The 22,904-nt window shown below is 52.7% G+C and overlaps 6 protein-coding genes across 6 annotated transcripts; 1 reads left to right on the top strand and 5 right to left on the bottom strand.

Moving 5' to 3' along the window:
• Positions 1-2,457: 2,457 nt before the first annotated feature.
• BKA58DRAFT_411832 (fungal-specific transcription factor domain-containing protein) lies at positions 2,458-5,159 on the bottom strand (the record flags this gene model as incomplete). The annotated part of the gene is made up of 5 exons (XM_046172318.1): positions 2,458-3,691; positions 3,750-4,504; positions 4,576-4,675; positions 4,923-4,927; positions 5,031-5,159. 5 exons carry the CDS (start codon positions 5,157-5,159, stop codon positions 2,458-2,460), a joined length of 2,223 nt encoding a protein of 740 aa, XP_046025624.1.
• A 2,682-nt stretch (positions 5,160-7,841) lies between these two features.
• BKA58DRAFT_411831 (cytochrome P450 3A4) lies at positions 7,842-9,519 on the bottom strand (the record flags this gene model as incomplete). The annotated part of the gene is made up of 3 exons (XM_046172317.1): positions 7,842-7,999; positions 8,049-8,455; positions 8,507-9,519. The coding sequence occupies 3 exons, from the start codon at positions 9,517-9,519 to the stop codon at positions 7,842-7,844; spliced, it is 1,578 nt and encodes a 525-aa protein (XP_046025623.1).
• Positions 9,520-10,640: 1,121 nt separating this feature from the next.
• Positions 10,641-14,551, bottom strand: BKA58DRAFT_361862 (WD domain-containing protein). The gene is made up of 2 exons (XM_046168796.1): positions 13,643-14,551; positions 10,641-13,595 (listed from the first exon to the last, which is right to left on the bottom strand). The coding sequence occupies exons 1-2, from the start codon at positions 14,186-14,188 to the stop codon at positions 10,911-10,913; spliced, it is 3,231 nt and encodes a 1,076-aa protein (XP_046025622.1). The 5' UTR covers positions 14,189-14,551; the 3' UTR covers positions 10,641-10,910.
• A 588-nt stretch (positions 14,552-15,139) lies between these two features.
• On the bottom strand, positions 15,140-16,624 carry BKA58DRAFT_402265 (major facilitator superfamily domain-containing protein; the record flags this gene model as incomplete). The annotated part of the gene is made up of 3 exons (XM_046171709.1): positions 15,140-16,072; positions 16,124-16,542; positions 16,597-16,624. The coding sequence occupies 3 exons, from the start codon at positions 16,622-16,624 to the stop codon at positions 15,140-15,142; spliced, it is 1,380 nt and encodes a 459-aa protein (XP_046025621.1).
• Positions 16,625-17,562: 938 nt separating this feature from the next.
• Positions 17,563-21,568, top strand: BKA58DRAFT_469749 (uncharacterized protein). The gene is made up of 2 exons (XM_046175157.1): positions 17,563-19,608; positions 19,656-21,568. The coding sequence occupies exons 1-2, from the start codon at positions 17,678-17,680 to the stop codon at positions 21,430-21,432; spliced, it is 3,708 nt and encodes a 1,235-aa protein (XP_046025620.1). The 5' UTR covers positions 17,563-17,677; the 3' UTR covers positions 21,433-21,568.
• On the bottom strand, positions 21,506-22,842 carry BKA58DRAFT_183502 (uncharacterized protein). Its single transcript, XM_046165429.1, has 2 exons — positions 22,485-22,842; positions 21,506-22,419 (listed from the first exon to the last, which is right to left on the bottom strand). The coding sequence occupies exons 1-2, from the start codon at positions 22,581-22,583 to the stop codon at positions 21,580-21,582; spliced, it is 939 nt and encodes a 312-aa protein (XP_046025619.1). The 5' UTR covers positions 22,584-22,842; the 3' UTR covers positions 21,506-21,579.
• Between the last annotated feature and the right edge of the window lie 62 nt (positions 22,843-22,904).

The following is a 22,904-nucleotide window of genomic DNA, read 5'->3' as shown; positions in this document are numbered from 1 at the left end:
CCGAGGGTTAGACCAGTAACGCAGTTACTGACAGTTGTTGTATTGAATAGTGCCGCTGGTCTTGTTGTCTCGAGGATGACCGTTATTGGTTTGATCTACCGGAGTGGCCCTTTCCCTTGGTCGTGTCAAACGCAGTCTTTGGAATCAGCGACAAATCCATCCATGTCGAAATGGACTGCATATATTTCATGCATAGCCAAAAGAGAGCTGTCGCAGGAGCCAAGAAGCATTTTTGCCTGGGAACGAAAGCAACGTTGATGCGTCTCATGCGACCTGCTGAAAGGCATAGTGACTTGAATGGGGACAATGTTGTCGGCGATCCAACGCGCACGGCATGGATCTACCAAGTAGATCCAAGGGGAGCTCGGTGCTTTACGCGGGGGTCCAGGGGATATAGTGGAGAGCCGTCTGGGAGATCATCATGTGGTAGCATCGAGGGATGCGACACGTAATTTATACTTTTCGGCACCAAGCGCGAAGCGAAAGCAAAGCCGATCACATACCGACAGTAGGCACCCGTAGACTGCATCGTCCTAAACAACGCTGATCTACGCCTTCATCGTGTGCACTGTATGAGTGCAAACAAGCACCGTGCGAAAGAGACACAGCAGTAAGTTCGTAGATGAGGAGCGGCCAACCTCTTCAAAGGCGACGAGCGGCGAGCGCTTGTGACGTACAGAAAGCTGCGAGATATGGCGTGAAGCAACAAACGTCGGATTGTTTAACGTGTGGTGCTGAACATAGCGCTGCATTTGCGATGGGCGAGAGTGCGCTACTCGTGAGGCTGCAGAGAAGGCGTGTGTAAGTCGTAATGCCACTTAGATAACGGCAGGTCGACGGCGGCGTGCGGTGTAGGAGCGACCAGGTAGAGAGGTCAGGAAAGTCGCGGGGTTCATCGTTGAGGGTCTGATTAACTCTTCTTCAATCAAGTGGCAAGCCACAAAGATCAACGAAAAGCAGCGCAAAGCTAGCATTAGGTGTCAAAAATTCCCAGCCGATCCGAAGACCAACTGGAGCGGTCATAGTTGTAGTTTTCAACTAGCAAAAACGCTACCTCGGACGAATCCTCACTGGTAAGCGTAAAGCCCGAGCACTTGGATGCAGAAGAGAAAGGAGGACGAGGGGCCGCGGGTTTATATACTGGCGAGGGACGCGCTAGCACCTTGGCGCGCTAGCGTCATGTGATTGTGCACGGCCGCGCAGTAGCGGGCGAACTCCGGCGGAGGGTCTCTCACCCAATGGCACGAGCAGGCGCAACTAGGCAGCAGGTCACGGTTTTCACCCAGCGTAATGTCTGCCTCCTGGTCCGGCAAAGATGACCGAACAGCGACAAATTCACGGTCGAGCATTGAAGACGCTACCTACATCTGCGTCACTCTACTTGAAAGCCCACAAATACTTGCTGCCGTACGATCCTGTGCATGGGCCGGCACGCAGTACCCACTCTACGCTTGCAAGACTTTTTGGCCTGCCAAACTTGGGCATCAGAAATGCAAGAGCAGCGCCATGATTACGTGCGATGTGCGCGCATTGCTTCGGGCAGCAAGTACTGCGTTGGAACAGCTTCTGTGCGTACAAGACGAGTCGTTGTGCAATGACCGAGGTGTCGCAAGTGCAGAGTCGCGCCATTGGCGATGCAAGACTTGGGCACAAACCCTCGTCTACCTGACTCTTCTACCAGAGTTGTCGTCTTCTACATCACAAGCTAGCTTTCTGTGTTCGATTCAAGATGCTCTGAAGAACGGAGTTCGAGTTGGAGCAGCTGTCCGGGACTCGTGCGACGCGCAGCGCACCTTCCTCACTGTCACCACTACGCTTTCAATGGGCGGATGCACCGCACTGGCGTCTTTAGTTGTCCTTCGAAGTACTCGCATCCATGGCCATATTATGTATCAGATAGCAAATACGTCACTAGGAATTGCAATTAAGGACTGCATGAGGCCCCAAGAGGAAGTCTGCCCATGTGTGGTTATGCGCGTCCGAGTCATAGTATCACCAAAGGATTCGTGATTGCGTCGGGAGTGGTTTCCGCGTAACTGCCGGCTGCAGTATCAACTAATGTAGGGCAAGCTTGTACGTTGCGAGGCTTTGTTGTACTCTCCGCTGTGACCAACACTCGCCAACGCCAGGCTGAGGGCGGACCCATCTTCCCTCCTCGATTCGGAGCCCAATACCGCCCATGTTCGAATCGAAGCTTCGCTTGGGGAGACACATGAGGGTTTCAATGTAGGATTAAATACCTGTATGTGCTTACTTATCTACGCTGTCCTGTCCGCGCCTGCCTCCTGCGTACGTGTTTACTTCGCATCACGTCGGATCAGCCATCGCTACTAACGATGCAACAGCTCATCGACGGATCTCACAATCAACCGCCTTCTTTACACGACTTCATCTTCTCTGCATCCGCCAGCACTCCTTGCTGCTTGAAGGTATGGCTAGACCGCGGGAGGCATCATCTCACCTCATCATGTGGTAACTATCGTCAAACATGGAAGCCTCAGGGTGGAAAGAGGTACCCTGAGCGCCTGCACTATTGTAGCCTGCCTGAGTATAAGATCCAGGTATCGATCCTGATGCTTGGCCCATAGTGTCGGATTGCGCCGATGAATTCGGCGACGGGCCTGCACGAGTGTTGGAGGTCGACGATCGCACCACCGAAGGCTCCTTCCGCTTCCATAAATTCGATATATCGACGTCGTACCGTCTCGCCAGATCCTCGAAGCAGCCAATAGCCACACGGTGCGCGCGCTCTGCCACGGGTCCCTTCATCATCTGCAGCCATCGGATCGCCTTTCTTGTACAATGAATCATCATTGTAGGCTCACACGATGTCGATGTTGGGTATGAAAGACCGAGAAGACAGATGGAGATAGCTTGCATCATGTGATGCACGAGACACCACCAGGGACACTGCTCATACATCTGAGGATTGTATTCCTCGGGAAGAGAAGCGACGATTGTTCTGGCAGCTTCGATGCAGCTGTCCGCCATGCGCCTCGAGAAAGTTGCGTCATTCGAATCCTTCCACGGTTGTCGCCGTGCAGTCAAGGACGGCCGCGTGAGCAAGATCCGCGCGGTGCAAAGCTGGAATCGGAGAAGCATGCGTTCCCGGGCGAACATGTCATGCGGTTCACGCAACCCTTCATGCGACCTAAACTCTGGCGGCAATGAGGAGCTCCACTGGTCGAGCCGCTGGCTCAGAAAATGGGTATCCTGTTGGATCTCGCTTGGCGTCCGGATCATTGTACCCGCGGAGTAAAGAGATGTGAGAATATTTTGGGATATAATGGATAGCTGAACGACAGCTCTGAAGTAAGAGCCCGAGTTGGCATCTGTTGTCCGAGACCCTATCGCCATTGAGGGAGGGTTCGCGCCGACGTTTGAAGAAGCGGAAAATGTGGGCGAGTCTGACAATGGTGCAGTCATCATACCTATGCCGTGTGTTGTCTCCGCTTCTCCTGGCAGTTCCTCTCTTGGTATTGTCATTGGCAGTGGTACCGAACAGCACGAGTCCACAATGATGCTGGGCCGACCAGTAATGATACTGAGGATTCTTTCGAGTGAGTACAGACTCCACCACGTTTGTACCAACGTCTCGCGTTTTGACGCGTTTGCAGAGGGGTCCTCGTTCCGTACATGGAGGCCGAGAGAGTAGGCTGATCGCAAAGCCATGCCAACAAGCGTCCACGCCCTGGATTGATTAGCAAGCCTGCCTTCGGGACTAACCCCACGTCCGGATTGTGACTTACCGACTGACCTGTCCAACGCTTAACCAATAGAATGCAAGAAGACCCAAGCCTTGGATTTGCGGCACATCAGGATGTGTGGTCAGGGAAGTTTCATTCAACCCAAAAGCTCTTGCTCTTGCGTGGAACATATTCGCGTCGCCCTCTGGCCAGTCTTTGTTATAAAGGTACGAGTAGTTGGCGCCGATAGCGAACACGAGATTCAAGATCGCCTGCCATTTGGGATTCAGACGCGGTGCCTTTCCCTCACGGAGCGCCGCAAAGTACACACGAGTCTGTTTGACGAAATTGCGCGGTAGGATAGGGAAAGAGTCGTGCACTCTGAGCATGTAGCATTGCACCAGATGCTCGGCAAAATCGGGTCGCGGCAGTTCATACGGATCCACGTAAAAGTTGACACTCACGTCATCGCAATCGGCCCAGAAGCTGAATGAGCTTACTTGCTCGTTGCTGAAAACAATCGAAGGACGGCGTTGAGACCTCGATCCGGACCACTCCCCGTCTATTCTTTCTTGTTGGGCAAGAGCTACTGCACGCAACCATTGTACTTCTGAGCTCTTCCCAATGAATCCCGTTGATCGGGCTTCATCGGTACTGTGCAAGTCTTCGTCCAGCAGGTCCAGTGCCTCAGTCTCAAGATGCTCAAGGTGGTCGAAACCGCTCATCTCTCCGCTGCCTTGTGAACCATGACTGTCGACGTCTGGTTGTGAGGGGATTGGGGTCGGAGTGCGCCTCTGTTCGGACAGGTCTTCATCCATCTAACCCATGTCAGCATTCTAGTCTTATCCTTCTGCGTCTTATGCTTAAGATCTTTTGGGACCAAACTCACATCTTCCAGAATGTCGGCAATCCGTTCCCCATCTTCGGCGCTTACCCGGTCCCTTAACTGCGTCAGGAAGTCCGTTAATTGGTGGCATTGTTCGGTCACGCTTGAAATGTCAGCAGTGCGAACAGAATTTCCGAGGGAGACTGGACAGACATTTTCAACCGATCTTTCCGGGGCAAGATGTAGACGCATTCGCGATTCGTGGTCGCACAATGCTTGCATCTTGGCTTCTCACCCGTGCATTTGATCTTGTGGGAACGACACTAGATGTTGCCGCTGTCAGAAGCCGTGCCAAATTCAAAGAATGCTGGCTTATCGGAGAGCCTATCGGTTGAGATTCCTGCTTTTACCAGGACTTGTATAAATCAAGCACCGGTCATCGGCACAAAATTTTTGTACGCGATTCAGACTTACACCAGTACAGGCGCGTGGGACTCGACGCCTATCCTTCAATCCACTTTGCCTTTGCTCGACTCTTTGCAGCCGTGGAATCGCAACTTTCTGTTGCCCGAACGAAGGAGAGCCATAGTTTCCTTTGTAATGATGCTCTGGGATGTTCGATGCCATGATCCAGGGTAGTGTACCATGGATCGACGTGGGATGTTGTTCGAAAGACCGAACGTAATTCCAAAACAGAAGAAGACGACGCGGCAACGGAGCGAGTAATGTGAGAACCTCAGACTACGGCGGCTACCCGAGATCAACTTCGTCCGCATTGAGGCTTCAAGTGAGCGACCACTGCCAATCCGGATGAGGACATGCAAGCCTACCCACTTGATCTCACATGTACCCTGAACTATACGCATACACGGTTACAGCTGGATGTCTGCTGAGCTAAGGTTTTGCGGTCCTTCGCAGTCTCTCGGGAATCCCGTCGGGATGCTTCACCGTAACCAATAAGCGCATGACTTTAGTCCCCAGCCCTTGTCCTCCGATCCCAATCATCAGAATTATTGCGGGTTGATGTCACTCTTTTCCTGTTATTGATTGTGTAAAGAACATCATCCAACGGTGATTTCTTCTATTCAACTTCATGAAAGATTTGCCACCCACACATTCTAGTCGCCAACTGTTTTCCCAACGATATGCTGCGCTGCTGCTTGTCAACCAGGATACCCATTCAGGATTTTGGCTTTCCAGGGCGTTGTGGGCGGACCACTCCGCATGCGGCCACCAACTTCTACAGTACCACCTCAGCCATAGACTAGGATTCTATATGATTATGGGAAAGTCGATCGACATGCAGAACTTAATGCCAAATCTTACATGCGGACTATTCGCCATTGCATGTACAACCAAGGCGGGAAATACATTTCCGGTATCTCTCATGAGACGATAGTAGTAGCTGGACCACGTAATGCTTGCTCAGCAATTGTGGGAGCATGAAAATCATACTCTCGTGGGTCCTAGCTGCCAGCCTCCAACCCTGCAGCACAACCGGTCGTGTCAGTGGTGTTGCGGGGCGGCTGACTCGATCAACAGAATCGCATGGCACCATTATTCTTGCTTTGAGTCTGGAACATAAACCAACGTGGAATTGAAAGACGAGTCGGCTCTGCGGCACAGTAATACCGGATAACGAGAAAGTATGTACTTGTCACTTACATATGCCGACCGTTGATCGTCAAGTTCGGGTCTGTCGCTCTTTACTCGAAATGACTAGCTACCCTGGTTAGCGCAACGAGTGTCAATCTAAAGAAGCACACCCTCTGCCCCGTTGTCATGTCAAGGAATTCGTATCGAGGAAACAACAGCTGCGTAGGCAAGCGCTAAGACGAATTCATCAATCTAGGGCTGCCACAGGGCCTTGTTGCGCATGGACTTCGCATAGAGTTGGTGTCGTGTCACCTGCACGGCGAAACAAGAACGTTGATGAATTGACTCGAGGCCTGCGTCTTGAGTATGAAACCTTATGAAAAGGCAAGTTGATGCATGACGTTAGGCAGGCTACACATCAGTGGCGTCCGCAGAATCGCCAACCAATGGAAAATTCGCCACGATCAGCCTTGCACGTGGGGTCCGTCTCTATAGATCCACCCACCCGCTTTAGGCACGTCGCAACGCGTCAAAGAGAATTCAAGCTTTGATCTGGAAGATTTATCGCATGATCGCAGTAACGCGATGGCCTCATGCTCCGTGTCGCTATGTCATGCTAAAAAATTTCCAATATATCAATGTGTTCAATACTCCACGGACAGGCATGGCACGTAGTTTTTAGTATTTGCGATCTAAACAGACGCCCTCCAATCAGTAGAAGCCCAATCTTACGACCCGTGCATATCGCTTAATTCTATACGTTAGATACGGTCTAACTCGGTCAGCAGATTCGCGCCGTTCCACAGAAGCACGATAAGACCTCAATCATGCATCGCAGGATCTTGTTCAGGATCTCGGTCTAGTCGGCCTCGGTCAGATCCAGAGATACAGACCTTGATGTTGCAATCCAGTTACGGCTAGCCTTTCGGCAACTGGCTTCCAAGGTTTCGGATGACAGCGTCTGCGCACTTACATTTGTCCGGACGCACATCCGCCGTTCCTCCCGCGCGGTAACTAATACACACAGATCTTGTGTCTTGCTGAAAATTCCTCATGCGACCAATTATGTCCAAGGCCGTGTGCTTTTAATTTGTCCACTGCGCGGTTTCCGGTCCGCTGCCTCCTACACTCAATCGTTTCTCAGCTTCCGGATTTCGCACCTGTCAATTACTCTGTCATTCAGAGCATCGTGGAAACGCAACGCATTCGATAAGTCAAGCATATGACATACGAGCCTAGAAACGAGTCAAGATAAGCTCTGGACACCATAGTCATCGGACGCCCCCCATTTCGAAATAGTTCAAAGACAATTGAGTGCACTATCCCCGCACATTCCTCAACAGAGCATTCGCGATTCAGTATTTACCATCGTTTTTAACCGTGCCTGGCAACGTTTATGGGTCAAACTGCTCTCATTCGGTGGAGCCATCGCATTCGCTTTTGGTGCTTGTGGAAGCGACTGCAAATCCTTGGTTGAGATGCAGCCACCGCATTGTATTAGTCTGTATCCAGGCTGTCACCGACACTAGTACGCAGCTCAGTTACGCTCATCACGGTAGGTGCAGAAAAGCAACATCTCAGCAGTAAAATCTCCATGCTATGATCTTGACGAAAACAGAAAACATTCCCCAAATCCGGCATTGCGCATGACGATTCACTTCCGCCAGTTGAAGGACCTAGCATGATACGGTAGCAGCCGCGATCGCTACCAGCGTGCAGAACAACCAGAAGTCTCATGGGTCCCACTGCACATTCTTCAGCTTAAGCCGCATGCCATTCCTCGGCTTACTAGCAATCGCACCACTTACGACAACCTTCTCTTCAGGATTTTCCAGTTCCAGGTCGAAACTCCCCACAAGCCCCCTCAGCTCGGCTCTTGCGAATCTCTCTCCTATAAAACTCCTCGGCCCATGCAAAAAAAGTGAGAAAGCTGTAGTTACTGCCGGCCCCACCGTTCATCGTCGCGCGCCCCATCTTGCTGTCGATCCAGCGCTCGGGTACGCACTCTTCGGAGTCAGGGCCCCACAGCTGCAGATTGCGGTTTATCGCCCATGGAGCGATCCATAGCATCGTACTTCCAGGTATGACTTGGCCACAGACTACCATGTCACGGATGGCGACGCGCGCTGTGATGGAGACTGGAGGGAAGAGGCGCAGGACTTCGTTGCAGACACAGTTGAGGTAGAGCATACTTTCCAAGAGGCTGGCGGCATCGGAGCTGGAATCTGAGAGAACTTTCGAATCAGGGGTACATTGCTGGATCTCGCAGCGAAGGCGGGTTTGGATGGCTGGGTGCTGAGCCAGCATGTATGACGCCCATGTCAGGGCAGATGACGTGCTTTCGTGACTGCATCGAGTAGCCTTGCGTGCGAGTACATTTTAAGGTGGGACTACTGACCCTGCGGCTAGTAAAGTGAGAAGTTGGTCTGCAAAATGATTGTCCGACAGCAGGTTGTCGCGGATCATGATCGACAAGATGTCACGACCCTCGACATCCTTACTTTCCATCTTCGCCTTCCGCTCCGCTACAATCTCCGAACATATCCTGCGCAAATTCCCCGTCGTGACCTTCACCCGCTCATGCAGTTTCCATGGTAGCATGCCGACCAACCATGGGGGTAGAACGATGTTGGCCGTATAATACGCCATCTTCTCCTTTGTCGGCTCCAGAATCTCCTCGTAGTTCTTTATCAAGTCGTCTTCACTGTTCCACAAAGACCCGGTATCTCGACCCATTCCAGCGAGACAGATGAGATCTAGCGTTACCCGCGATGTATAGCGGCAGATATTCAGTACGCCATCCGGTCGCCCACTGAGCTCCTGCCCAATCGCGCCGCAGAACTCCATCGACTTTGCGCAAAACACCGGATACAACTCTTTCACATTTCGGAAGTGAAATGCAGGCGCTAACCTCTTCCGCTGGAACCTGTGCTCCTCTCCTTCACTCAGCAACAGGCCCTCTCCCAGGAACCTCATCAGGAACCTTCTTGCTCGAGACGGTTTCTCGTAGTCATAGCTCTTATGTACCAGTACATCTGCCAGTGCCGCTGGCGTAGTCGGGATAAGTCTTGTACTGTGAAGAAACCCTCGCCGGAGGATGATGCCGTCATGAGGCACTGTCTTCATGGTTTGCAGATGCCAATCCCGGCCTGACTGACGCTTCTTCAATAGCAACCGTCCGTGGCCGAAGAGTGGAATGAAGCCTTTGGGTTGCGGCAGCTTGCGCAGTGGGCTGAGGAAGAAAGGACGGAGGACCATGTTGTAGAAGACCAGGACAGTGCTGTTCAGAATGGTAAAAGCGAGCCAGTACATAGTGAGAGAGGCATTCGGTAGGCATTCCGCAAGCAGATAGTGTGCGACAACTGCTTCGAGAGCCGGTAAGAGGATACAGTTCGCGCCGTTGAAACTCATGGTTGCGGTGCAAGAGCAAGAGACAGAGAAAGAGAAAGAAAGCACGTCAGGCAGTGTTGTAATTATATTGGATGTCTGATGATGCTGCCTCTACAAACGGATGTCTTTGTCTTCCACACCTGTAGTCATGTAGCGCATGAGATATCTCGAGCCACACACGTCATTGTCCCCGATTGGTTCATCTTCTACAGCCGGAGTCTATCACGCAGGTCCCTTAACCGCGTAGCAACGTCTATGTTATAAGATTAAACATAGAATATATCCAGGCGGAGGCGTAGCTATCACCTCGCTATTAACAAGCCTAAGCATCGGGCGTAAGAGGTAACACCCCAAGGTCGACATCGTTATCCAGGCTTATTGTTCCTGCAGGTGCATCACTCAGCGTCAGCCATGCCACCAACATGTGCAAACGACTGGAACGCGATTTCGGGAGGCCGAGAAGACAGCGGTTCCCTCTTATCACGCATCTCACTGTTACACCACACTCTTCCGTCCCCACTCCATCAACCCAACCTTCTCCTCCTCACCCACCAACTTCTTCGCCAAACCTTCCTTCCTATCCTTAGCATCCAACCCGGCACACATGAGCGCAAACTCACCAATCCACTGCTCTGCTTGGAGCGAATTCCGCGTCAACGCGTGATCATCTCTATCGAAAAGTTTCAGTTCCCTTATTCCCTATGTGGTGGATAGTGAGGTGTGACGAGGATACATTGTGCGTGTTAAAGTGTCGATATGGGCGAGGAAGCGTTTTGTGATGGACATGGGACGAGGTGTTGATCTTATGAATCAAATTACATTGCTACATCGCTGCAATGTAGTGTTTGCCACTTGCCATCTGTTGCCTCATGCTTCGTGAGGTATGATGTCACTTCAGAATCACACCACTCAAGTGAGACTGGGTTGCGACACTGTGAATATTATCGGCTTCTTCGATCGTTTTGCTCCGAGGATGATTTGTCTGAATGTCGCGTTGCTAGAACGAGGAAAGGGAGCATTGGAAGGGTATGGACTAAGTCCAAACGCGCTAGCTGATTGGGCCTTTGCTCTGTTCGTGTGACAGAGAGGCACAAGATCATGACGCATGTGAAGGCAAGAGAATGAACGCGCACGGAAGGCTCTTGGAAAGAGGGGAAATCTTACTAAGGACTACGATTATCTCCTATGCTGTAGTACTAGCGGAGCATTGCTCGTCGACCAATTGGCCAACCTCCATCAAACGCCATGTCATGCTGAGCTTTGAGCTCTCTTATCCTAAACGCCGCTTACTTTCTGGATATATAATCCATTGAACGCCGACCTGACCATATGACTCATGAAAATCGACCCGGGCGCCGAAATCCTATGCGCCCCTGTGCTCATATTGGTGTTTAAACACCTTCATTCCATCGTCACCTTTCTGTGGTCTCCAAGACCAGGGCCTCGGTACCTGACTCCAAATCATCTACACGACCTCCTCCGAGTTCCTCACTGCCTTCTCTACTTCTTGATGGATGTTGGGCAAGAACAGGCGAGTCCGCACCATCTGAGAAGTTACCGACGCTACTCTCGCGTACCCGTTGTGCAACACTGGCTGCGATCTTCTCATCCAGCATGGTTACTAACCGTTCGGAGTACTGGTCCAGTAATTTGACCATGACCGTCTCCTCAAAGGCCTTGGATTTTATTCTTTCTCCGATTGCCCTCGCGGTAGCCGCAAGCTCCCTTTCGACCTCTTTCGCTATCTCTGGGCTGATAGTATCGCTAGTGTTTGCAAGACGTTTCCTGTAGGCTCGCAGTGTCCTGCATAAACTTTCAGTCGACGCTCCAATCTTGCTAGCGTCGCTGACAGGTGCTTTCGTGCGACTTCTGGCGTCCATTGAGGCGCGGCGTTTGCCGAGTTGAGGGTTCTTAGGGCTAGGCGGCGATGGGGAACGGTTCTTGTTCTTGCGTATTGTACCTCCACCATTCCATGCTGTTATTCGGCCTTCGCGTGAACTTGTAGGCATAGGAGATGGATCCAATTTCGGCGTTGGGGCCAAGGAGAATTTTGATACTTTTTTGCGCAGCTTTGGTGACTTGCTCCCAGTGTTCGGAGGAGTCTCTTCCACGGGTGAGCGTTGGAAACGTGCTAATTCGGATTGTGAGAAAACGCGCCTGAGAGGTGGCTTGTTGGATAGCAGATCCTGGTTGGAAGGCGTATTTGGGGCGAGCAAGTCCATCGACTTTGATATGTCTTGACGATTAGGAGCTTGCAAAGCCAAAGCCCATGCAAATATAGTCCCGTCTACTGCTACTGTGACCAGTGACTTCTCGCCCAGCTCTTCACTCATCTGTCCAGGTGTTTCCACGAGCGCGATATCAGATACACCTTCTGTATGGCCCCAGTCACGAGCGACTAAAGAGCCGCTTTCATCGTAAACGCGTATCGACTTGTCGGTGCTTGACACACCAGCTATTAGTGGAGCACCCCAATTGCGTGGTATGTGGACCAGGGAAGATAGAACGACGGCGTCCCCACCATCAGTGTCGCATGCACGGAAGTTGCTGAGACTTTGACCTGTTCGAATGTCGAATTTGTGGACCTGACGGTCGATGGTTGACACAAGCAAGACATCATCCTGATCGACGTCCCAGGCTGACGACACTGGAGTTGCCTTTAACATAATGGCGCGTGACATGACAAAAGCGCGGGTCGTTCCACGAGCCTCCTCGAGTGACAACAGTTCGCGGACGACGAGACTTCGATCGCTGGAAGTCGAGACTAGACGAGTGCCATTTCGTGAAAAGGAAACCCCATTCACTGCTCCCACATGCTCGTCCAAAGTTTGCAGCAGGTCCCAGGTCTGGTCTAACCGGGTGAAGACTTGAACGGTGCGGTCTCGACTGGCGGACGCAACGAAAGTGATGTTTGACTCTTCGTGTATGGCAATGCTGGTGATTTCGCTGGCATGAGCCTTGAACTCTAATGTGCAAGTTTTGGTGTTGCAATTGATGAACCGCAAGACGCCGTACTTGTCTCCAGCGACAAGGAAAGCGCCATCAGCAGAGACGCGAACCGTCCTTAGCTCGTTCGGAACGGCCTCAGGATCCTCCAGCTGCTCAAGCTGTACTTGAAGTGAACCTTTACAGGATCCCTGACTCCAGAAGATGACAGTCCCATCAGCCGCCCATGTGTAGTATGAAGCCTCGAAAACGTTCGGTTGTTTCAGACCAGCGTGTACTCCCAACACAGCATGCCCGTGCGCAGGTAATGTGTGGATGACATTGCCGACGACGCCTTCGTCGTCTTCGGAGCACAGTTGTGACAGTCGAATCGCTCGGTGTGCATCGACAGTAATGAGATAATCTTTTAGACAAGCAATCACACCAATCTGACTGCTGTCCGTAACCGAGATGGATGGAGACTCTATGCGCGGTGGAGGCGAGGGCGGGGGAGTCAGTCTTCCGATCATCTCCTTTATGTTGAATGTTTTGAGCGCTCCTTGGCTACCGGCGATGTGGAGTCGTCCCTTGACGTCGACGGCTAAAGAGCTGACAGGAAAGCCAGCGTCTACTAGCCTCGAGAAGCGATGGTCGGATTCGGTATCGTCAATGAGACATATGTCTCCCTTGTCAGACGCCACGATGGCCTTGTTCCGGGCTATAGCGACGACGCTTGTGAATGTGGACTCCTTCAAACTTTCCAGGATGCAATTTCTTCCCGGCAATGTCTTGTGCGTTGAACCTGAGAGGAATGAGACGTCGCTCTGGCGCGCCTTGCTAATGCGCATTGTGGCGTTGAGGTCGTCGATCTTCCAGACCTTGACATGTCGGACACCGACAGTGACGAGCTTGTTTCCCATCCATGCCATCCGATTGATGTGGCTGACACACTTGTTGCTAGCATGTAGCGTGGCAGCCCCGGTGCGGGAGTTGATGTGCCATATGTATAAGAAGCCATCGTTGGCGGAGCCAAGGCTAGCCAGGAAGCGTGAGTCGGGACTGAAGGCTACGCAGTTGACGCCGAAGGTGTGATCCGAGAGAGACGTGAGGGGCGTGTCCGAAGGGGCGTCTGAAGAGGCGGAGAAGATAAGTACACGCGGTTTGTAGCCCGTCTGGAATAAGTTAGGATAACGCAGCATGGACTGGATGCATGTCTCACCTCTCCGACGGCAAAGAACTTCCCGTCAGGACTGAAGCTGACACAGGTTGCCGCCCTGATCTTCTCTTTCATGTTCCAAGCTCTGTTGCTCGGCGAGTCTGCCCAGTCGGGCGCACTGGGCGACGGGAGTGGTGAGCCCCCGAAGCCGGCGTCGCGCAACGAGACGGCGGTGCGGTTGCGGCTCTCATTTTGTGTCGGGGTGGATGGCCCGCCATAGATGGAGGCCGAGGGGTTGATGGGGTTGGTGGTCGGGCGTGCGCGGTAGAAGCGTTGGGTGACATGGCCTTGGTCGTCTATGCACGCAATGACAGCGGCAGCACCCGCCGTGTAGCCAAAGGTGCTGCCCGAGGGCAGGCTGTCAAACGCATTGGCCGAATTGGTCGTGGTGCCGATGACCTGGCGCAAGGCAAGGCTGGCTTCGGCGCGTCCAGCCTTGACGGGAGAGCGCGGGGTCGTCTTGAAGAATGGGGAGGGAGAGGGATTGAGCTTGATGCCGGACCCGATGACTGGGCTCATCATCCGGGGATTGGAGGGCGTAAGCGACATCGCGGCCTCCAGGTCAGTGGTGGAGGAGGTTTGCGATGGCTAGCAGACATCTCAGAAAGACGTCATGGCACTAGGCGCGCCTGCTTGCTGGGGGAGGGCGAGGTGAGGTGAATATCGCGTGGTTGGTAGGGATTCTCTCTTGCGACTGCGGAACGGGGACCCGGCCGCTATCAAAAAGGGACGTGAGTGCGCAATTGAGCGGGGTGAGTGCGGTCTAGAGTGATGACGGTGAAGGGGCAAAGAACCTGCAGCTTGAGCGGTCGTGCATCAGACGGCGACGCGCATCTGAGGGTGAATTGGCTCGACGGGGCCTTTGTTTGGGCGGTCACGACACGCAAGGAAGCGACGATCTGCGGCGCGAGGAACAGGCGGAGTGCAGCTCGCTAAACCCTATCACCATGCATCATCACAATCTCGTCCAGCCACGCCAATTTCCCCAGGCACTCCCGTCGACTTTGCGGCTTGCACAAACTGATGACATCGTGAGAGGCTCCAATATGCAGGGCTCATCGACGCAGGTGTCCGGCTGTTGTGCGACCCAGTCATGCATCTCCCAGCTATCCCTGGAGATACATGCACGTCGGACCAGTACCTGCACCGAGTGCTGCGACGTGGCAGAGTATACGTGTGTACACTCCGGTCAATAACAACTTCGCATAGCAACGAGCGAGGTTGAGCATATCCACATGCTCTAGTGTCCACACGCGGGCGGCGCAGTGGAGTATCTCGTTGGAAACGAACAAGTGCAGCATTCGAAAAGTGGGGCACATACATGTACAAGTCTCATCGGTGTACCACAAGATATCTTCAATTACGCTATCATGACAAGAGCAGGACGAAAGACCAAGTAGAAGCTTCGCGCACCATTCAACTGTACTAACATCCTTCACATAAACACGCCGACACACCAACAATTTGCTTCCCAAGTCCGACCGATACCCAACTTTTAAACTAACGAACCAGCTTCCACCCGTTCTTCTTCGCATCCAACCATCGAACGTTCAGGAGACAGAATAGCGAGATCGTCAACAAGGTTCCGGTATAAACAATCAACCTGACAAAGTCTCTGCCCTGCAAGTCTATATCGGCGACTCTCGACACCAACGCACCTGCTATCGGTGCGCTGATGACAAAACCGACTCCGCGTATACTGGTCATCATACCACTTTTGGGATAGTACATCTCGGAGCCAAACAGCATCTTCTGTGCCGAGTTGATGACGACGTTAAAGACGCCGTTGCTCAGCCCGTGGCAGACACTCATACCGATGTAGAGTCCCACGTTGCTCGTCATTGCGGCAGATAGCCAGAATGCCCACGTTGCGATAACGTACACCGCAGTGGCAACAACGAGCATATTCAGGTGTCCAATCTTGTCTGACAGCCAGCCGGTGCATAGTCTTCCCGGGATCCCTACTCCTGTGTTGATGGCCAAAAGATATGATCCATGGGTGATACCTGTTCCTATAGACTGGGCAAACTCAGGTCCAAACACCATGGGTATTGCCATCGTCAACGGATGTACTAGGTTTGCGACTGCGAGTGAAGCGAAAAGCGGATCCTTGAAGACCTTCCAACTGACTATATCGGTAGACCGCCTTTCGAACTTTCGGGGTGGGAGGGCGAGCGCACTAGAAATGGACAGGACTGCGAGGCTGAACATGGAGAGTATTCCTAATGTCCACCGGATACCGAGGGTCTCAAGTGACTCGGTCAGTGCGAAGACCCATACCGTGCTCCCTAGAGCCGCGCATGCAAACATGATACCCTGTGCGAGGCCGCTCCGCTGTGAGAAGTATTCCGGTAATATGGGCCCAAGAAGATAGATGTGAATGCCGGCTCCAAGGCCGACCAGGAGTCCCTGACACGCAACAAGTGTTGCTAGCTGCGTTCTAGTAAGCGACCGACGCGAGACCAGTTGGGAAGTTTTACTCACATTGTGGCTTCCTGCAGCAGCTGCGAATCCGATCGCAATCAAAGCCGTGCCTAGTCCGCACAGATATCTGACATGGCCTCCTAATTGGGGAAGATGCGGGTAATAGAGCACTCCAAAGGCGGCGAAGAGCCCTCCATTTCCTAACGACCCTATCGCCGAGATCAACGGGCGTTGAGATAGCTCCATCTGAAGAAGGACGCCTTCTATGGCAGACGCTTTTCGTCCGTAGTGTGCTTGGAACACTCCAAAGGCCTGGTTGAGGCCTACTAACGTAAAAGCCATCAGACAGGTCGAGGCCAGAATTCGGCACTGTTGCGTCCGTGTTACAAGGTCACCGGGATTCTCGGTATCTGGATGGGTGGATATGCTGGATTGTCTGGAGTGCGACTTCTCGTAGAGCGAGGGTCGGGCGCTGCCGACTGATGTCGAAGTCAGCTCACATCTGCGCAAATGATCGAAGGCGCCGAGCTTACCAGCTTGTTCAGCATCAGAGACGTTCATCTTTTCTATCGCAACAAAAGGTATCTGTGTATCAAGAGAGTAGAGAAGAGCGAGTACCGTCCTGCCATTCAAGAGCTGTATGTGAGAAGTCGGTTTTCCACTCTCCTATCCCTCGCGGAAATTATGTAGGCAAAACCATGCGCGAACTATGGTTCTGCTCATTGTTGAATTTTCCATTCGCTACTGTTCCGTGGTACTGCCCTATGTCATGTCCTATGAGGGATTTGCCCCATCTCTGGCACCTAGGCTGACCAACACTTGCCAGTTTCAAACTGTATTAGCAGGCTCAAGATTCGAGACTTCCGGTTGGTGAGATGCAGCGGAGTCAGGTCCCATTCGAAAGCATCCCAAACGCGTTGATAGACTGTAAGTGCCGCATCAGACGGACATGCAGTCCTGACCCACTTGCTCCATTGTGATATCCAAGTTCTATGGACCGTTGAACAGCATGAGCAAGCAGTTTTGGAATGCTGCATATAATCGGAGTTGGAGTCATTGTATTCTTCTAGCCTTGATGTCGACATGGAGGGCTCCGAGTGGTCTACCAAACTTTGTGGTCAATAAGAACGTTCCATTGCCGCGCACATACTGCTAGCTTGGCCAGAAGGCGGCAGCTCCCATAGTAACTATGTAGTCTGGGACTACGCAGCATGCTGCGTCGTTTGCACATGCGAACTCCTACAAGTCGATGTCTTTTCATGTGCTTATGCCGACTGCATCGCCTACGTCATAGGTTGCCAATCTGCATGTTGTGTTGACTGACCTATCTCTACATCAAGGAGGATATCAATCACTACCAAGGATAAACGGGGTAGTACTAGCATCGCCGTCACAATCAGATATATTGCGATGCGTTGGGGTAGGGAGATGGGCATAGGGCGGGAATAGCCGGCGCGTCTTGGGTGGACCCTTGTTGGGGGAATATCAAAGAAAGTTGACGATGGTTATCGCCATCAGACGCAGCGCCGCGCATCGCCTCAACCCCTCCGCAGCCTACGCCAACTCCTGTAGGCTCCCTTCCTCCCCAATTCTGGGAGCGCCTTCGACGTCCGTATGTACGTGATTCGGTCCGCACTGCGAGTGTCTACGAAACGACCTCCAGCGCGCTTTATCCACGGCCGCCGCTACCCTTCGACACCACGATTACGAGCATTCCATACCACACGCATCCTCGCCCAAGCCGCGAACCCACCGCCCGCGCCCAATAGCACCCCCGCCGACCAAGATGACGTCAGCAAGACGGACCGAGAGAAGGCAGCAGCAGCAGCAGCAGTGGAGGAGCCAGCCGACAGTGCGGTAGCATCAGAAGACCCAGAGGTTCTTGCACAGAAGCTGCAGCGATCGCGGGAAACCTCACGCAGGTACTCGGCTGCCTTGCGACGCCAACAGCGGGGGAAGAAGACGCAAGGACTGCCGCCTGTACACATACCCGACTGGTTTCTGAAGAAGAGGGTACTACGCCGCCAACAATATGTCGCAGACCCACGAGTAGCCAATGCGCCCACGGTGCTCTCTGTCGAAGTTGCTCATACTGAGTCCGGAGAGCATGCCGCGTGCACCATACCGGCTCCACGCGATTCAGACGCTACCCAGATCCTGTCGCGACTAGTGCGTGGTCTGTGGAACAGGCGCCTGGACGACCATGAGAAGCTCAAGGTCGAGAAGTATCTGGAAGAGCAGATTGCACCGATCGACCACGCGGAGACACACCAGTCACAACTTCAGAATGACGAAGCAGTCGCCAGCACCGAAGCAGGGCGCCCGGACGAAGTACCCATATCCACAATAACCGAAGACACTGCTTTCATGGACGCTTGGTCTAAGCTGAGCAAGATCCAAAACGACAAAGATATGGATCCGCGCCAGAAGATTGAGGCCATGAAGAAACAGAGTGTAAAATTGGGCATGGTTGCGAGGAAACGGGAAATCGCAAAGACTCGGCAGGCGGGCAACTCCAGACGCCTCTCGTCTTTGGTTGTTGCTGAGATTCGAGCGACTATGGCTGCGTCGCTTTCCTCGTTACAGCCGGCAGCTGGCGACTCGTTTCCCGTCACAAAGACAAACCTCAGCCTTCACTCACCCATGGCTGAACACGAGCCATTAATAGATGAATGCGTAACATCTACTGCTCTTGAAATGGGAGCTGATGTTGTTGTCCTGAAGGCTCAAGATCTTGCTCACCTTGCCGGGGATTACCTCGGCGAAGGAGCAGAGCCATCACCACGTTCGATACGCTCGCTGGGCTATGAAGCATATCGCATGAACACAGACCTCGGCGATCTTATGAGGGACATAGAAGACTCTATCGCTCAGGACGACTCCGATTGGAATCAGCCCTCGTCGACGGAGCAGCCCGATCCCAATTCAATGCGCCCCCGTGCTATACCCCTCTCCATAATCTCTCTAAAAGGCTCTCTTTCACCTGCCTTGCGCGCTATGACGCAGAGCTTGAAGGGCATGGGCCTCTCAGCAGGCGAATTCGGGACTGCTGATGCGACAGTCGACGAGTCTGGGCGCAGCCAGAATCCTGGGGACGTACAGCTTGAGGATCTGAAGTTAGCCACTCTCTTAGACGCACTCATTGATGCGGGTGACCTGAAGCAAAGCCGTGGTTTCGTCGACAAGTCACACTCTTCCCACTCGTCTGAAGAGTCTCAAACATCGTTAAAAGCTCCCGCCTTTTTCGACTACTCTCTGAAGCAAGAAGGTGCCGAGCTTGAACTCAACTCTGCCTTGCCGTCTCCCGCAAAGACAGACATCAGTATGACTGTTAAAGTTGGTTCAGCTGCGAGAACCCTCAACGCCCCGACAAAGTCTAAAGTCATCTACATCCCGGACTTCAAACAACTAAATGCTACGCATTATGGTGGCCGCATCGTTCAGAAGCTGGAAGAGCTTGTTCGCAAGCGCCGCAATGCTGGAGAAAGCGTCATGATTGTGGGAAGCACTTGTTCACGCGACCTCACGCCTGAACTATCCGCCAGGTAAGGAGTACCCACAACGTAGAAACGGCCAAGCTAACACACACTAGCGGAGTTCGTGCTCTTCAAAGCGAAGGCGAAAGCGGCTTCTTCAGGACCATTGTTGTCGCAGTAGACTCTGGTAGCAGTAGTACACCAAACTTCGACGAAGCTCTCGCATCGTTGGGTAGCAACTCTGTGTCGTCGATTGACCTTTCAACAGCAGAAAAAGATAAATTCCGACGCATCAATCTATGGCATATTCAAGACATGCTTCGCTCATTAGACCCAGCTGCGGCTGCCAATATCTCGAATTTGGAGCAAAGTCCTTTCCGGTTCGCCGAGTGGGCGCCTATATTCCATTCATCACAGTTCAACCGTGTGTTGAGTTACGATGAGGTACACAGGGTGGCATTGACAGCTCTCGGCCTGCTTATCACACGCCCAGCAAGCGAGGCAGCAGCCTCTGAGGACGCGCCGGCGCAAGTAAGCTGGGCACATGTTGCGCTTGCTATGGGCCTGCTAAAGGCGAGTGATACAGCTAAATACACCTCTTTCGAAAAGGCTGCGGCAGCGATCCCGAAACGCTCCAAAAACGCTTTTGGTAATCAAGAAGGGGGCTTTGAGGCGGATCTGGGCAGGAAACGTCCAGACGAGAAGAGCATGCAGCGTCAACGAAATTTGCAACGCATAGCATCTACAGCCAACAAACACGAAAAGCGACTCATGCCTGGTATCGCAGACCCGGATCAGATCAAAACTACCTTTGACCAAGTACATGTGCCCACCGAAACGGTAGACTCGATACGAACCATTACCTCATTATCACTACTACGTCCTGAGGCGTTCAGCTATGGTATTCTAGCGACGGAGAAGATATCTGGTGCCTTATTGTACGGACCTCCAGGCACAGGAAAAACGCTTCTGGCCAAGGCTGTAGCGAAGGAGAGTGGCAGTACGGTGCTCGAAGTTTCCGGTAGCCAAATCATGGACAAATATGTGGGCGAGGGTGAGAAGAATGTGGCAGCCATCTTCTCCCTAGCGAGAAAACTGTCCCCATGCATCGTCTTCCTCGACGAGGCAGATGCAGTCTTTGCGTCCCGAGACGCAATGCGCGAACGAACATCGCATCGCGACATACTCAACCAATTCTTGAAAGAGTGGGACGGCCTCAATGACCTTTCCGTATTTGTCATGGTAGCTACAAACCGGCCTTTCGATCTCGACGACGCTGTTATCCGCCGATTACCCAGACGATTGTTGGTAGATCTGCCTACTCAGGCCGACCGGAAAGAAATCCTACGCATACATCTCAAGGGCGAACAGCTTGATGACTCTGTCGATCTAGCAGACATCGCCAAGCGCACGCCGTTCTACAGCGGAAGCGATCTCAAGAATGTTGCCGTTTCTGCCGCCCTCGCATGCGTCAAGGAAGAGAATGAGCAAGCTGCCATTGCCGCTGCGAAGGCTTCTACAGAGTCTAAGTCTAGGCTCACATCTACCTCTGACTCGGATCTATCGGAATCTACGACCGCATCTACATCCACATCCACAACCTCTCCACCAATCCAACAAACTTCCTCCTCGCCATCATCACCACCAAAACCCCTACACCTTGTCCGCGGCCAAGACTACACATTCCCTGAAAAGCGGACCCTACACTCGCGCCACTTTGATAAGGCACTGCAGGAAATCAGCGCCAGTATCAGCGAAGACATGAGCAGTTTGAGTGCGATCAAGAAGTTTGACGAGCAATATGGTGATCGCAAGGGGAATAAGCGAAGGAAGGACTTTGGATTCGGGGTTATTGCTGAGAGGAACGAGAGTGCGGCAAGGGTGAGGATATAGAAGATATAGTAGGTAGGACATAAGGGGATAGATGGGTGTCAGGCACGAGGTTGAGAGTGGCAGGGAACGGTGCATGTACATGCTGTATGAGTAGATACCGATCATGAAGACGAAGAATGAGTACATATTACCCGACTATCCACAACCCTACGTTAACATCTCCTTAATCGTCTCTTCCAACCCCGTCGGCGTCCTCCCCGCCTCCTTCAGCAACGCCTCCAACGTACCATCATCAATCTCGCATTCCCCTTCTTTCAACGCATCATACGTACTGCTCCACCACTCCACACTCGGCCTCTCCATGCCCTTCTCGCTAACATAGTAATCCTCATACTCCTTCCTACTCACAACCTTGAGCTTAACCTCCTCGCCTCGTACTTTACTCACAATGCGCGCAATATCACTCAGCGAATGAGATTGCTTCTGCGACAGATAAAACGTCTTTCCAGCCCATTGCTCGCGCGGCGCCGCGAGTACTTTCGCCGTGGAAAACGCCATATCAGGTATACTCGTCCAACTCACCTTGCCGTCCCCGGCGACAATCACCTCCTTCCTTGTCTCCTCCTTTAGCCCAAAATAGTATCCGAAATATAACGGCCAACTCTCGTTATACAATCCTTCCCTGAGCACCGTATATGTGCACTTTTCTTCTTTCGCCAAGTCCGCGAGATATTTTTCCGTACGAATATGAGCCCGCATGACACCGGCTTTAGAGGGGTTCGCGAAAGCGAGCGAGGTGTAGTAGATGTGCTGCACGCCTGCTTGCAAGGCAGCGTCGATGGCGGCGCGGTGGTGCGCCTCGCGGCCGTGCCAGAGGGGCGCATTGTTGTAATCCATTTCTATGCGGGGCGTGGAAACGAGGAATAAGGATGAGCATCCTTTGTAGGCGGTAGCGAGGGAGGAGGGGTCATCGAAGTTGGCCTGCCGCAGGGTGATGGATTGGGCGCGGAGGGAGGAGAAGCGCTCGGAACTTGGGTCACTTGATGTCTGTGAGGGTTGTTAGTTACGAGGATTGGTAATTGGAGGGGATAGATGGGAAGAGAGAGACGTACGCATACTACAAGCTCCTTTGGGTCAATGAGCTTGTTGTCGAGAATGGCGTTCAGCACGGCGCCGCCGAGCTTGCCTGTCGCGCTGGTGAGGGCTAACATGTTGGTAGTCGTATGCGTGAGTATTTCTGCGAGACTTCGAATTTCATAAAGAGGTCTGATGTTGATCTTCTAGAAACGCGTCGTGATTAGAAATGTCACGTCGATGACTTCATTGCTAATCAGGGTCCACGGCAGTTGTGGTGGGGCACGTCGTAGGACATTCTCGAATTGGAACTCGGTGCGCAACCCTATAAAGTCGTCAGAATGAAAGCTATAGCTGCCGATCGTGGAGCTTGCCATAGCATGGACAGCGAATTGGTCGCGGGTCGCGAAGTCAATTTAGAGGGCATGGTTAGATGCCTGGCGTGCCGGGAACTTCGC

This window comes from Alternaria rosae (genome assembly GCF_020736505.1).
Source record: "Alternaria rosae strain MPI-PUGE-AT-0040 chromosome Unknown BKA58scaffold_5, whole genome shotgun sequence".
Lineage (NCBI taxonomy): Eukaryota > Fungi > Ascomycota > Dothideomycetes > Pleosporales > Pleosporaceae > Alternaria > Alternaria rosae.
The sequence above is the reverse complement of the archived record's forward strand: the minus strand, read 5'-3'. Positions and strand labels throughout refer to the sequence as shown.

Bases quoted from the DNA above. Each gene is read 5' to 3' on its own strand.
- BKA58DRAFT_361862 (XM_046168796.1), bottom strand. From the start codon at position 14,188: ATGTCGCTTACGCCCTCCAATCCCCGGATGATGAGCCCAGTCATCGGG. The intron at 13,596-13,642 runs GTGAGACATGCA...AACTTATTCCAG, and splicing joins AGTTCTTTGCCGTCGGAGAG to ACGGGCTACAAACCGCGTGT.
- BKA58DRAFT_469749 (XM_046175157.1), top strand. From the start codon at position 17,678: ATGTACGTGATTCGGTCCGCACTGCGAGTGTCTACGAAACGACCTCCA. The intron at 19,609-19,655 runs GTAAGGAGTACC...AACACACACTAG, and splicing joins ACGCCTGAACTATCCGCCAG to CGGAGTTCGTGCTCTTCAAA.
- BKA58DRAFT_183502 (XM_046165429.1), bottom strand. From the start codon at position 22,583: ATGTTAGCCCTCACCAGCGCGACAGGCAAGCTCGGCGGCGCCGTGCTG. The intron at 22,420-22,484 runs GTACGTCTCTCT...CAACCCTCACAG, and splicing joins CAAAGGAGCTTGTAGTATGC to ACATCAAGTGACCCAAGTTC.